Raw genomic sequence first — 16,252 nt, forward strand, 5'->3', positions numbered from 1 at the left:
ATATATATATATATATATATATATATATATATATATATAAAAAAAAAAACATTTTTAAATAAACTAACAAATGTTATTAAAATTGTTTGAAAAAAACCTGAATAAAGATGCTGTATATTAACTTCCAACTATCTTAAAATGTATAATTATTTTTGTATTTTATTTTTTTTAATACGATGTAAAATATATCGTAAGCAGCTATTGAGTGAGCTTTATTGTCATAACATCTTATATGACCTAACAACCGTATATTGTTCAATTGTTAAAGTTTTATTTAAAAAAAAAGTCCTGGCGCAGGCGCAGTACTGGTTATCCGCCACACGGTGGCAGTAGAGTATGGTGTTTTTACGGCTGCAGCGGCTGATTGCAAGTGCATCACATCTGTCACTGACAGGCACGACGCAGCAGGACGAATTAGGGGAAGTTTGACCGGTCTCTTTACACTTTTCATGAGGGGGGAAACATTTTGCTCCACATAGACTTGGTATATTTATCTTTGCGTTTCAGGTTAACATCTCTCCTCACATGGCTACCTTTTCCCCACGTGAACTTACACAAGAAATGCCATTAATCGATGCTACATTGTCTGAAACATCCCCCTGACGCGTAAGAATTTGGGCTTCAAATCAGGGGCACTGCAGTGCGTGTGACCCGGTTTCAAGATGCAGTGAGGAAGAGGAGAAGAAGGGGGCATGATCAGTACAGACAGAGAGAGAAAGAGAGGGGGCAGGGAGAGAGAGAGAGAGAGAGACAGAGAGAGACTCAGTGCCACAGTAAATTCTCGGCAGAAGAGTCCAGGCTGGCTTCCTTGCTTCAGAGAAGACACAGACCCGCTATGTCCCGAATTGGCTGGTGCATGTAGGTAAGTAATGCCAGTTATTAGGTGCTTTGCAGACACCGTCTAATTAATATGACAGCGCTGTATTAGCCTGCTCTGTTAATTAATCTTCATCCTTTAATTGGTATGCATGTGCATAGGTAGGTGACGATGTTGTCCTGTAAATGACACAGTCTGTAGAGCAGCGACTGAACGCTTGAGTCAGCTGTGAGACGGTGAAAAGGATGATTCAAATAGAGCACGGCCCTGTGTCTTTAGGTGATGCTGTCGGGGGTAAAAGTTGAAGGAACAGTCGCAGGTTGATACAGATCGGTTTGAATGAACAAAATGCGCCGAGAGATGCAGGCAGCTGTCCGTGGTGCTGAAACTCAGAACGTTCCCCTATTTCAGAGCTAACTTTTTATCTCTCAGATCTAACATTTAGTGTCCTTAAAGCTTGTCATATAGGATCGCTGCTGAGATGAATTGTTTTAGGTTCCACCCTGTAGGTCATTGCATACTTTATTGTTTATACTTTATTTATTATTTATTTAACATGACTCCAGTAACTGTCTTTTTGCATGTTTTTGATGCAACTTTTACTGTATGTCGGTTTCCACAAACTTCTGTATGATTTGTGATAGAGGACGAGGTAGGTATTAAGTCTTTTTAACAACCGTTAGAAAAGTCAAATTAGTGGACATTTATTTTCATTTTGGATTAATCTCAATGTTCTGACTCTTTGATTGATCCTGCCATTTGTCAGAGGATAGTGAAAAATGAAAAAAGCTGAATGTGACATATTCAAATGACCTGTTTTGTTCAGCCAATAGTCCAGCACACAAAGATATTCAGTTTATTATCATATAAGACGAAAGCATCAAATCTAGATCAAATTTGAGAAGCTGCAACTGGAGAATGTTTGTTTAAAAAAAAAAAAAAAAAAAAAAAAAATACTCAAATGATTAATCGATTATGAAAATAGGTGCTGATCAATTTAGATAGACAGCTAGGCCTACTTAATTAATAGACTAATTGTTGACGTTACATGTGTAAAAACAGTTATTAATGCTCCATGTCTCTTATACAGGGTGACAGCACTGAAGGAGAAGTAGCTGAGGTAATTTTCTATTTGATCCAAAGGTGGATTGATGGACCTACATTATGGCAAAGTGGAAGTGATTCTACCTTCTTCTCCTGTGGCACAATGTTGAATATGATTTACCTGACTGCTGTGAGCATCTTGTACTTGCCTGTTTTACTGTTTGAGGCATTTGTGTTGTCTAATGGAAAGTATGAGAGGTCCGTGGTGCCGAGCTCTGCCTCTCGCCTGGTGGCGAGGATGGACGGGGATATTATAATCGGTGCCCTCTTCTCTGTTCACCACCAACCCTCCGCTGAGAAGGTGGCAGAGAGGAAATGTGGAGAAGTCCGTGAGCAGTACGGCATCCAAAGAGTGGAGGCCATGTTCCACGCCTTGGATCGGATTAACTCGGACCCAAACCTGTTACCCAACATCACCCTGGGCTGTGAGATCAGGGACTCCTGCTGGCATTCCTCAGTGGCTCTGGAGCAGAGCATCGAGTTCATACGAGACTCTCTCATCTCCATCCGGGACGACAGGGATGGGTCCAGGTGGTGCATCGAGGGGGTGCCCTCCAGTCAGCCACCGACCACCAAGAAGCCCATAGCGGGGGTCATCGGGCCCGGCTCCAGCTCAGTCGCAATTCAAGTTCAAAACCTTCTGCAGCTGTTCAACATCCCGCAGATCGCCTATTCTGCAACCAGTATCGACCTCAGTGACAAGACATTATTTAAGTACTTCCTGAGAGTCGTGCCCTCAGACACTCTTCAGGCCAGGGCCCTCCTGGACATCGTCAAACGATACAACTGGACTTATGTGTCTGCAGTGCACACAGAGGGTAAGACACATTTCTTTTAAAGTGGTACTCTGGTGATTTAGTATTGCACTTACATAAAGTTAGGAGACTCCCAAGAGACAGATTAAAAAGAGAATTGTCAACATCGAAGCAGCAAAAGCAGCGACATCCTAACTTTTACTACAGTAGGCTACATCTCTCATGATGCAATTTAATGGCCTCTTTCATTAGACCCTCCCTGCTACTCCACACATCCAGTTTGTAACACAGACTGCCTGCAGAACCACTGAAGACATTTATACAAAGGTTTTCACAGGTGGAGTAAGGCTCCTTATGACAAGTAAACTGAACATCATGTGTAAAATCAGTGGACTGCCCCCTTTAATGCATCAACAGTCCTGTCTTTTAGGTGTGCCCCCTTATTGAAGCACAGATGCAGGACTTGTAACCATCTCTGCTGCACTGATTTAATCAATGTTGTGTTTTGCTGCAATATGTAATGTAACTGTTTTGTCTTGTGAATGACGTTTTGTAGGCTGATGTTCTAACAGCAGGTGGCTGCAGACTGTTGGGCTCTCTTTTGTGAGGCTCATCTGCATGATATTAGTATAAATAGAATATCAATTTCAGACGAGGAAAGAGAAAATGGTGTTTTTCTGTGGAGTACGTAGAGTTTCTTTTTTGCAACAAAGTCCAGGACCAATTGCATATTAACAAGACACAAAATTCTTTTTTCTTTTCTTTTCTTCCTCAGTTTTGCCATGAGTCTTAGTTTGTTGCTCCCACAAGTGTCTGCTGCTCTTGCAACTTGAAATGAAGCAATTCATCGATTATTAGATCAACATTAAAATGGACTGGCAACTGTATTGATAACTGATTAACCGTTTTTCATGCAAAAACTAGATTAATTGATAATGAAAAAAATCACTAGTTCTAGCATGAGATATGCATTTGATATGTATAGAAAGAAGTTGTTGTATTTTGTATTAACTAGTCCAGGCCCACTGACAAAAGGTCACTTTTTTACACATCCTTGTGTCTCGTTTGAAAAGACATACCTTTGCATTAAATTGCCACATCTTTATTTTTATTTTTTATTCTTTACATTAACTTTAGATTTATTGAAAACTACAATATATGAGTATGTAGACACTTATACATTATAATGTACAGAATGATTATACTAATTAAGATTCCACCCACAGTGTTGAGCAAGAGCAAGATGCATACCTGAAATACCCGTAAGGCAGCTGTTGCAATCTTGTGTATTTCCACTGAGAGAATTTGAGACAAGTGATAAGCTGATAAAATTCCAATCAAAACCTGGCAACCCTTCTTTGTTTACTGTGATCAAGATCTGTATGTGCTTTTGCCAATTCAGTGATTACATTTCTTTACATATCAGACCGATTTCAGCATAAATACTGAAGCTTTTTTATTGAAGATGTAACATAAGAGTGCTCCCTGGTCCTCCGATAATGCTGTTGAGCTTACTTTAACCCTGTATGCTCTAGTTGTGCTGCTCTTGATTCCATTTAAAGGTCCCATGGCATGAAAATGTCCCTTTTTATGAGGTTTTTTTAACATTAATGTGCGTTCCCCCAGCCTGCCTATGGTCCCCCAGTGGCTAGAAATGGCGATAGGTGTAAACCGAGCCCTGGGTATCCTGCTCTGCCTTTGAGAAAATGAAAGCTCAGATGGGCCGATCTGGAATCTTCTCCTTATGAGGTCATAAGGAGCAAGGTTACCTCCCCTTTCTCTGCTTTGCCTGCCCAGAGAATTTGGCCCACCCAAGAGAGAGAGAGAGAGAGAGAGAGAGAGAGAGAGAGAGAGAGAGAGAGAGAGAGAGAGAGAGAGAGAGAGAGAGAGAGAGAGAGAGAGAGAGAGAGAGAGAGAGAGAGAGAGAGAGAGAGAGAGAGAGAGAGAGAGAGAGAGAGAGAGACATCATGGCTTTCAAACAAGCAAAGTGGCAGTTGGTCAAGGCCACACCCCCACCCTCCACCTTGCCCCCCCCTCTCTCCTCCTCAATAGCTAAAGACACAGAAATGGCACATACTACGGACAGCTCATTGTGGGACTGGCTCTAGTGGCTGTAATTCTGCACCAAGGCTGAATTTTGGGAAGGAGACTTCAGATACAGTATTAGGGGACCACTAAGGTCTATATAAAAGCATCCAAAGAGCACCATGTCATGGGACCTTTAAAGAAGTCTGGGGACACAACGGACCACTTGAATGCTAAAGGAAGAGCTGTTTTTTCTCAGTAAACCCTCCCTCAATATTTTGTTTAAAAAAAGACCATATTCAACTTTTTTTTTACGATTTATTTTTTTGCCATTTTAGGCCTTTATTTTACACAGTTGAAGACATGAAAGGGGAGAGAGGGGGGTGGCATGACATGCAGCGAAGGGCCGCAGGTCTGAGTCGAACCCCGCACCGCTGCATCGAGGACTAAACCTCTATATATGGGCGCCCGCTCTAGCAACTGAGCTATCTGGGCGCCATATTCAACATTTAAACAATTTGAAATCCTGAATACAGCGTGAACCACTGACTCTTTAATAAAACCCTCCTCTTGTCTTTCTCAGGTAACTACGGGGAGAGTGGGATGGAGGTGTTCAAAGAGCTCGCCTCACAGGACGGCATCTGCATCGCCCACTCAGACAAGATCTACAGCAACGCCGGGGAGAAGCACTTTGACAGGCTGCTGAGGAAGCTGCGTGAGCGTCTGCCTAAAGCCCGAGTTGTTGTCTGCTTCTGTGAAGGCATGACTGTTCGGGGGCTGCTCATGGCCATGAGACGGCTCGGAGTAGCCGGGGAGTTCCTCCTAATTGGCAGGTTTGTTAGCGGTTGTTTCCCCCAGGGGAGTTTTGGTTTTGTCTATTGGGGGGGGATTTATCTTTTGGAAGAAAAGTTTTCAAACAGGAATGGTGGAAAAAAAAAGAAGAATCTTTGCGTTAAGTTTACAGTGGCTTTGTGGAAGATTTGATTGGCCATGAAACTCAGTCAACACAATAGGATCAGGAAAACTGCAACAGCTTTTTTGCGCCACGTGGATTAACGACATTTGTGTCGATAAAGAAGACCATTGTGGTTGTGTATCTCACTAGACAGAGGTTGCTTAGTTGTTATGGAATAAGCTGTTTTATGTTTTTCTGAGCACTTTAAGGACTTTTCATTGAAAGGCATTGAAAGTTCATTTTTGACCTTGGAAATAGCAGCTGACAAAACCATTTGACCGCAAGGTCCATTTAGTAGCTGTTCTAGAGCTTTGGATTGTCTTGTATGCATTTGTTATTATCCAGAAAAATTATCCTGTGAGGTAAATGTTCTGTAATATTCGGTTATGCTCTGGATGGAGCTGAAATATTCTGTTTTCAGGGTTGTTAGATAGTTTGAACAATACTTTTTTTCAGGATGATGAAAATAAGTATTTTAGTGCTGCTGTTTTGTTTTTAAGTTTGCAGAGGGTTTAAACAAGTTTTTAAGAGAAATGAAAGTCCAACACAATAAGGATCAGGCAAATTGAAAGTTTAAGTGAGAAACTTTCACCGGACTTGTGATTGTGTCTATGGACTTTTTTTTTTTTCTTTCTCTTTTCTTTTGGAAAGTACAGTGAGCACTCCACGCCCCTCAGCGGGAAGGCTGAAAGGGAAAGAAAGTAACAGCAACAAAAATGATTCAGTAAAGTGAGGCTTGTTAGTGAGGCTGCATGTAGCTTCAAACACGACACTGTCACAGACTTCTGGAGCGTCACCAGCATCGCAAAACAACAGTTCTCCTTTTGCCAGATGCAGACTACTGTTTGTTACTCGTTAGACAATTTTTTTGAAATGTGTGCAACAAAAGGATTTCATATGAATTGACTTCAAATAAGAAAGCATAAGGTAGAACATCTATCCTGAGGGAAATTGTTGTGCAGCAGGTGCTGTACAAAGTAGGGAAGAGTGCAAATATAAAGAGAGCAACTATGAAAATATGAATAAGCAGATATTCTATAATGCACAATGCCAAAAATATTAACGAGGTGAACGGTAAGGTTCATAAATTGCTCATATCTCAAGTTGCTTATATGCAATGCTTATACAGTTAGATATGGGGAGGGGGCGGGGGGGGGTTTGGTTTTTTTGTATCTCAAGAACTCAGGAGCTGTTAAAATCTTGACAAATTTGGGGATCTATGTTTTGTTCGGACTATTTAATTGATTTTTAAAATCCTTGTCAAACCAAAATCTTGCAGACCTCTCAAACTATACAGGAGCATGTAAACCTTCAGTTGCAAGACCCCTGTTTGTGCCTCTCATGTACAAACATTACATTCCAGTCACAGAGCTAAATCTGTTTTTTGTTGTTGGAAAAAAAAAAAAAAAAAAAAAACAATGAGCCTCAAATACTCTTCTAACCATAGATGACAAAATACTTCATCCCCTGCTTGGTGGTTATGACAAATGTTTCCCATCTAGGATGGAAACAAGAACAATGACATACAGTATGTTGTTGCTTAATTTGTACAAAAATATGTTTTTGATCTTGGAATCCATTTAGTAGCAGTTCTGGGGCTTTCATTCCTACTGGATAAGGAATACTTATCACCTTTTCAGCTATTTGTGCCTCATTTATTGACTTTTATCGATTTGTGGTGATAATGAAGATAAATGTAGTTGACCAGACAATTTCACCACAATGTCCATTTAGTAGCTGTTTTGGGGCTTTCAGTCGTATCACACGATCTTCCTCAGATGGAGTTAAGATTGCTTTTATTTTTCTGAGCACTTAAAGGACTTTTCCTCTAGAATGGCTTTACAAGTTTAGATTGAAAGTACATGTTTGACCTTGATCTTACTACAAGGTCCATTTAGTAACCTTTCTGGAGCTTTCAATTGTATTTAATTGTACGTTATATTCATTAAGGTTAGATAATTTATTTCTATGCAGTGGCAGTTCAAAGTGATTTAATAATTGCATAATAGACAAATAATAATAATAAAAATAATAGTTTAATAAAAAAAAGTGAAATGGTAGATTTTCCAGAAAAATTACGCCTTAATTCGGTGAGGGAAATACAGATGTTATAATAATTGTCTCCGCTCAGGAAGGATGGTATACACAAAGTTCATATGGAACCGAAGTATTCTCGTTGTCCTTCTGGGAGTAGATTTCCTCTGAAAGCAGAAGATGCTTTGAGTCAGGCAGTCGGTAATGAATAATGCATCTACGCAGCGAGCTCTCCCTCCCTCTCCCTGTCAGATCACAGGCAGGATGGGCTAATATGGGACAGCACCTCCAGCATAAACTGGGGTATGAGGAGTAGTGAACATCAAAGCTCATATCAGCGCTCATACCACCAGACATTCCCTCTTTGTGGAGTCTCAGCTCACCTCAAGTCCTGTTAGGAGCAGTTGCAGCATCTGAAACCAGGCTGCGATGAAAGCTCGCTATGGTTCATTTACTGAGAGCGGCTCACTCATTTGTTGCTGCTTTTTATTCACAAAGGTTGATGAGAAGGAGTAGTAAAAAAAAAACCCCGTCTCAACCCGAAAGATGAAATGCAGGCCTGCGTATGGAAAAAAAGGGCGTTTAAACTTCCTCTCACCCCTTTCACTTGAATTTGCGCTGCTGCTAAAGTCTCCAGGGAAGATAAAGAAGGCCATGAGTTTGGTAGAGCACTGTGCGTGTGTGTGTGCGTGTGTGCGTGCGTGTGTTTTCTGGGTCAAGGAGACAACTGAAAAAGGAAAATGTTTTTTAGAGCAACGCAGTAAGTGAACACATGCAGCCCTGTGTGCAATGGGCCGTTGGAGAATGCCTGAGGTACTGGTCATCAGCCATCCATCTTCTGCTGTGTGCAGGATGGAAAAAAACAAACTGTGGCTGTTCTCACAGCACAGCTCCCACACACATCTCAAACAACACACAACTCATTTTATCGACTCAAGTGAAATGATAAAAGAATATATCAGTTTTATCATCCCGTGCTTGACAACCATTTAACTCCTAATCTGTTTCATTGACCTAAATATCCTCTACTAGTACTTTCAATAATGTCTGGCAGCAATGCATCCTTCCCCCCCAAAATTAAATGATTCATGATTGTGGGATACAAGATTTGTGTTATAAATCTGTACAGTACGTGCGCTCGTTGACGTCAGAACTGTAAGTTTTTGGCACTCCGAGTGTTGGACTGGAGGGAGTGTGATGCTGAGAAGCAGATGGCTAGGTACTGTTGATACTGTCACACTGGACAGCCATTGTCAGTTCATTTTTGAAGTGCCAGCCAAGCCAAACGTGCTGTTGGCTTGGGTTTTTGGCCAAATTGTGGGTTTTTGAAGGCTGGTATTTTTGTACTGTGGATGAATATTCAGTATCTTAGAATGAGTCTGTTTAAAACGAAGATTCATTGTTTTGCTTCAGATTTATTTCAGCCTGCAGAAGCATTTTTATTTTTTTTTATACAAAAAGCGACTGTTTTAGGAGAATCTCAGTAGTTTCTTAGTGCAGTGTTACTCACCATTGCTATTCAACAGACACTGAGATAACTATGCCTTTAAATCACAAACAAATTACCACCACCACCCTGCTACTACAGAGTCTACAGCCATAGCAGCTCTGTGAGGCTGTGCACTTATTCACAGCATCGCTTTGAGATAAATGCTAACATCATCAGCATCATGTCGTTGGCTCATGTTATACTGTATATCCCTTTACAACAAAACATTAGATACATAAACAATGTTTAGGTAGTATAATCTTCGAGTCCTGTTAACCTCATAGTGGCACTACATGAAAAGTCAAAGATATTGTCACGTCTGGGGAACATTAATATCTTTGCAAAGATGAATGGAAATTCATCCAATAGTTGTCTAGATATTTTAGTCTGAACCAAAATGGATCTTTAAAAGATGCAAATGATTAATTAATTAGCAAAATAAATAAGCTCTCATCGCAGGTTTGACAGCGTTTTGCGTATAATTCATTTATTCGTATTGTCATGCTTTATCATACAGGACTGAACTGTCAATCAGCAAAAATATATATTAATATAACCGGACTGTTGGCTTTTGTTTTGAAGTCATTATAGTTTTTGTGTTCATATGTTCCAGTTGTCATACCTCATGAGAATATTGCCATTCTGCACATGATGATTCATGTTTTGTGGCAAGAAAAGTGATTTGTAATATTTAATTACATCCAGTGTGTTGTTGCATTCTAGAGAGTTGTTTTTGTGCCAAATCCTCCTTGAAACGGTTTTATTTAAGCTCCCTCCATATCCCTGTTCTGCTCCTTCATTTCTTACTCATGTAAGTCACACTTATGCATCATGGATGTGATCCCACACTGCTTAGAAATACTCAAGCTGCATTTGCAACTCAAATGAAGGGATTTTTATTTATTTATTTTTTTTATTCAAATCTGAAGTGTCAAACAAAAGCATTTGTCTCATCAGTATGATCAGAGTATTCGATGCAGAATTGATTTCCAAATAGGCGAGCATGTATACTATAAATACTAACTATGGCCATCGGTGAGACACAGTCACACTTACAGTAAGAGTCTGTGTGCAGGGTGGGAGCTGGTTTCTCTCCAGGGCAGATTGTACTGCTACAGTACTGATCTGTGAATTCTCACCGGACTTGTGATTGTTTTTTTTTCTTCTTTCGGCAAGTACAGTGAGCACTCCACGCCCCTCAGCGGGAAGGCTGAAAGGGAAAGAAAGTCAGAGCAACAAAAGGATTCAATAATTTTATTTGATTTTATTTTATTAGGATCCCCATTAGCTGATGCAGAACATCAGCTACTCTTCCTGGGGTCCACAAAGTAAAGTAAAGTGAGGCTTGTTAGTGAGGCTGCATGTAGCTTCAAACACGACACTGTCACGGACTTCAGGAGCGTCACCAGCATCGCAAAACAGTTCTCCTTTTGCCAGATGCAGACTACTGTTTGTTACTTGTTCTACAATTTAAATGTGTTTGAAGCAAATGGATTTTATATTATTTGACTTCAAATAAGAAAGGAGGAGAGAGTGCAAATATTAATAAGAAAGGAGGAGAGAGTGCAAATATAAAGCGAGCAACTATGAAAATATGAATTAACAGGTATCCAAAATATACACAATGACAAAAATGCATACACAGTTAACTGATCATAAGTTGCTCATGTCTCAAGTTGCTTATATCTATATATAGCTGGGGTTTGGTTTCTTGTTTCTGAAAACTTCAAACTTTCCAAATTCTTGCAGACCTCTTAGCTAATACATGAGCATGTTATCCTTCAGTTGCAAGAAGGATCCCAGTTTGTGCCTCTTATGTATAAGCATTACATTTGAGTCACAGTGCTAAACATCTGTTATTTTTAGAAGAAAAATACCCAGTGATCTTTGAAAACCCCAGAAGGTAATTTTACAACACTTACCTATTTTCTCTCCAGAAACATCACACTTCCAACCATCTACAGTAGATGAGGAAATAGTTTTTTCCCTGCTTGATAAAAAGAGTGTTGTGACTCTTGTTTGCCATCCAGGATGGTGGAATGGATGGAGGACAATGACGTCATTCCTTGCTTATTTTGTCCAAGAAAAATATACAAAAGCGTTATTTTTGAATGAAAATGTAAAAATACCACTAATGTAGAAAATTACAACTAATAATAATACTTTTAAAATGTTGGTTCACATCATATAAATTAAGCAAGGACATAATATAATTTCCGATACGATGATTAGAAAAGTCTTTGAGGGTTCTCGAAATTGCTTCAGAAGATGTAAATCTGAATATTAGTTTGTATATATTGCTTTTACGTGCTGCCTGTAATAAGTCTTTTTTTTTTTTTTTTTTATGTTGCTATTTTTAAACTCTCCAGGGACAACGGATTAAAATTAGCCTGTTGAGCTAACTCTGGCTCATTTACAGTTACTTTTCTGTTGATTAAAGATGCAGTAGGTAAGACTTCTAAAACTAACTTTCTGTCATATTTGCTAAAACTGACCCTATGTTCCAGTAGAACTACATGAAGCAGGTAATTAAAAAAAAAAAAAAAAAAAATCCACTGCTCCCTGTTCAGATCCACCAATCAGGGCCAGGGGGGGGGTGTCTATCACTGCTCAGGCACACGCATTCATTCTCCCTTGTGGGGGGAGGGGCTTAGGAGACCGTTTGGGCTTTAGCAGAAAAGGGGAGGGACTGAGAAGTTGTTGATGTTCAAATTGGCTAAGTCCTGGATCTTCACAATCCTACCTACAGCACCTTTTAATGATCACTGTCCCTGACCAATAAACAAATAGATAACTAAAATCAATGACCTTCTTGGGATTAAAGGTCATCAGTTGTTTGTTTTTTTTCTTCCAGAAATACAGATGTTTAGCCCTGTGCCTCAAATGTAATGTTAATGCATGATAGGCAGAACGTGGGGCTATTTGCGGTGTGTTCCACTGTGCAGTGATGGCTGGGCCGACCGAGTCGAGGTGGTGGAGGGATACGAACAGGAGGCTGTGGGCGGCATCACAGTGAAGCTGCAGTCTAAAGAGGTCTCCTCCTTCGATGAATACTTCCTGAAGCTCAAGCTCAGCACCAACACCCGCAACCCGTGGTTCCCCGAGTTCTGGCAGTACCGCTTCCAGTGCCGCCTTCCCGGACACCCGCTAGAGAACCTGAATTATGCACGAAACTGCACAGGTAGCTGAACAATTCAAACTAATGTTTTTCTGGTTTACATTCTTATGCCAGTGTGCACGTCAGCTTGTCTTTTTCAACTGTTGTGATGTGTGCAATGCCCAGAGGACGATGCCGAAAGGCCCCGTAAACTGGAACACGTTCTTTAATTATGAAAAAAGACTGCCAGAGGGTACAATTCTCTCTGTGTCAATCCAATAACACATATTTTTTTCATATTGTTCATTTTGGTGACACGTGGATTTGCAGAGGATGATGATCTAGGTAAATTTAAATCCTTTTCTTTTACAAAGGAACACAATTAATGCATTAGCCTAAGTTCTTGGTTTCTTGAAAAAATTCTCAACAAGCATGTTTCCAAAACATATTTTTTACATACTGCCCTTACATATTTCTTTTACACATCTATCTACAGAATATATATTTACGTTTTCAATCCCAATTTACTAGGTTAAGATTATTGCTGCTGTTTAATCCAGTATTTCTAAAATCCTTTTATTAATTCTTTCAAATTCATTATATTGATAAACGTAAATATAAAATGATGCATGCAGCAAAAAACATTTTTATACTTTTTAGTTAATAGCTCTCAAGGTTCTTCAAGTGACGTTTTTACCATTGCACCTCACTTTCTTCAGTTGTTTTAAACTTTTATTCCTTTGCACATTATTTACGAGAATGGAGTTCTCTTCTTTATTATTCTCATATGTCAAGCTTTTCTTCATTCCTACAAAGCGTCATATTTTAATAGCAGTTATTACACTATTTATGTATGCCTCATACGTGGAGATAGAGCTATTGTTTGCTGTCCTGACACTTCTATGGTTTTTACAATATAATTTATATTTCTTTGGTGTAGAACTCCAAGACGGTGAGTGAATCCCTCTGAATGGAACCATAAAGCTCCTCACTTTGGCAATATACATAGAGGTTGACTGATATTAAGGTTTTATTACATGATGTGATCATTTCAGTATTCAGCTCATATTCTCATTTCTCTCTAAACGTACTATTAATCTCAGTTAACCTCTAATATATCAAGCTATTGGGATGTTTCTATTTGTTTTTCCAGTGAGAGCCCAACATTTGGTCTGCTCTCACGTTCTGCTCTCACACCCTTTTGTGGCCTTAAGTCGTACAAAACAGCCCAATAACATTTGAGTGAGATGGTAACTGGCTGATCAGGCTTAAGTTGCATGTAGCCACAGATCTCGTGAAGCCACCTTGCAACAGATAACACGTATTAACAGAGCCATTGTAGTTTGTAGTTGTATTCACATTTGGACGGAGAGGGTTGAGTTGTCTTGCGGCGGCCGTGTAGCAGGACGCCCTCTGCTTGCATGCTGACATTGTGACATCATTGCATCATGACTGAAGCTCACACAGCTCAGTGAGTGAGGCGAGCGTCAAAGCCAAGGAGCTGTTAAACTAGGTCATCACCCACGGTTCCCGTCGGCCACTCACCCAGCTGCTACACAACAGAATTTACTGTTTAGGTGTTGGTTTGCACAGGCAGTCAATTTCCCAGCAGTCCTCGTTTAGGATCATGACTTGATTTAAGACGGGTGGTGAGAAAAAAATGGATGATGCTCAAAAGCTTGTCAGCCTCATGTGTCACACCGTTGTTTTGTGCAGTGTTTGCAGTGTTGTCTTACACAGTAGGATAAATGTAGCAACTGACAATATGTACTGTATGACTAATGATGTAACTAGAAAAGAGAGTGAATATCTTTGCCCACCCTGCACAATCATTGAAACAAGTCATTTTAAATAAACTTACAATAAAATACAGTATACAAGATTTTAGAAAAAGATTCCATACTTCTGCCTCAACTCATGAGAAATAAGAGAAAAATTCTGAAAATTTAAGAAATCCTTAAAACATAATCAATCAGCAATCCACATGTATTTATATATTTAAATATATTTATATAGCCCTTTACAGCAACCAGCAGGTATCAAAATTCTTTTACATCAAGGTCCAAGAATAAAACCTAACATACAGTTAAATCAGAAAAGAATAAAACAGAACATACAGTAAAATCAGAAAAGGTTACATAAAAGCAGGAAAAAGAGTATTAAAAGCCATTCTAAATAAATACATTTTGAAGTTAGATTTAATAAGAAATATTTATGTAATAGTGCCAATATCAGGGGCTAACCTGTTCCAAAGTCTCTTCTTGACTTTGTACCAAAAACTATTGTAAAACAGGTTTTTAAAGATTCTTCAAACAAACAAAGAAACCTGTCAGTTTATTATTTCAAATAATTTTAAGCCTATAACTTCTAGAAATGCAAACAAAAGGTAATTCAACTTAGAGCTGTCAAATGAAATACCACTACTTTTTAAAATACGGTCACTAACCTATACCAGCAATGAAGACCGCTCATAGTGTAACAATAATTTTGCTTATAATGGAGTTTCACTTGCTTGAATCAAATGTTGGGTTCACATTAAAGTATTATTGCATCATCAAAGAGTAGATTAAATCAGTCATAACGGCCACCTAATATTTATTCCCTACTAGGGTAAAATTCAGTTAAAAGCTGTATCATTTTCCATCAGATATTACATAACCAGTTGCTAAATCACACTCTACTTCATTTCCATAAAATATGAAACAGGGATTTTTGGAACAGGTGCAGACAGATACTGTAGAGTAAAGTGACAAGAGCAGTGTATCACATCATTTTCAGTCTAGACCACGTTTCATAAGCTATGGTAATTTACTAGCATAGGGTACTGAAGTGAAAATATGCTTTACCAGAGTGATCTTTTTGTAAAAAACAAAATCTAAATGTGTGAATGACTAAACTGATGATTGTACAGGGATTCAATGTCAGATAGTTGGTGGAAAGAAAGATTTAGCTTGTTGTTCCCTTCTTTCCAAGTGCTGATTTTACAAGAGTTTTTTGTGCTCTGGCAAAAGATGCACCAAATTTCACACCAAAGGATGCTACAATGAAACCATAGTCTTCAACTCCAGGACCTGCCAAACATACGTACCTGACCACAATATATCGAATGCATGGTGCAGCTCTTTGTAATAACCCTAAGTTGACATCTTACTTTATCACAAAGCAACTAAAAAACACCTGCTTACTCTGCTTCTAGCTTGCATTACACTGAACTGATAGGGTGTGTTTGAACATCACACACTGTTTGTCTCATTCACTCATCGCGTTTGTCGGAGGAAAAAATGATATCAAAAGAAGACAACAGATCCTAAACACGTCAGAACAGTTGGTTAATTTTTCTGCTTGAGGATACACAATCTCAGTGTCGCAGTATTTTAGACCAACTCTAATTGAATCTGGACTCATGAGTGTAGAAATGGATAGTCTTGCCATGGTAACAAGGTTTCTTTGAAGCCATTTCCTAAAGGCTTCCAGTTCTTTTAAAGCCTGTATTCAGCCAAATACTTTTTACAAGAATGCATCTGTGAGCACTGAGCACCCTATCACTCCTTTGTAATATTTTACATCATGCTAGACACACCTGTACAGAGACTTCGAAATGATTCCTACAGCATAACACACAACATGCTACTGCTTGCAGCAATGAAGCCCCTCCTGTAAGGCTTTCCCTTTTTAAATTTCTGTCCTGGAGATGAACTCTTACCGTTGTCTCGTGTGTGGCTGGGCAGGTTATGAAAGTCTGGAGGACAACTACGTTCAAGACAGCAAGATGGGCTTCGTCATCAATGCCATCTACGCCATGGCCCACGGGCTGCAAGACATGCACACTGTTCTCTGCCCTGGGCATGTGGGGCTCTGTGAAAACATGAAGCCTGTCGATGGCAGCCACTTACTGGACTTTCTGCTCAAGACCTCCTTCACGGGTGTTTCTGGAGAGGACATTTGGTTTGATGAGAATGGCGACTCACCCGGGAGG

The 16,252-nt window shown here is 39.5% G+C and overlaps 1 protein-coding gene across 13 annotated transcripts in view; it reads left to right on the plus strand.

Annotated features, from left to right (window-relative positions):
* Positions 1-16,252, plus strand: part of grm1b (glutamate receptor, metabotropic 1b) — a 31,837-nt gene that overhangs the window by 9,767 nt on the left and 5,818 nt on the right. For 11 of the 13 annotated variants that reach the window (XM_028565767.1, XM_028565763.1, XM_028565769.1 and 8 more), the window contains 5 exons: positions 508-862; positions 1,961-2,739; positions 5,285-5,534; positions 12,125-12,360; positions 16,005-16,251. In XM_028565767.1, the coding sequence (XP_028421568.1) occupies positions 693-862; positions 1,961-2,739; positions 5,285-5,534; positions 12,125-12,360; positions 16,005-16,251 (1,682 nt within the window). In that variant the 5' untranslated portion in view covers positions 508-692. Of the gene's footprint in view, positions 1-507; positions 863-1,860; positions 2,740-5,284; positions 5,535-12,124; positions 12,361-16,004; position 16,252 lie in introns of those variants that run through there. The other 2 variants (XM_028565775.1, XM_028565774.1) reach the window with 2 other exon arrangements.

The sequence above is a fragment of the Perca flavescens genome, chromosome 20, assembly GCF_004354835.1.
Source record: "Perca flavescens isolate YP-PL-M2 chromosome 20, PFLA_1.0, whole genome shotgun sequence".
Taxonomy (NCBI): Eukaryota; Metazoa; Chordata; class Actinopteri; order Perciformes; family Percidae; genus Perca; species Perca flavescens.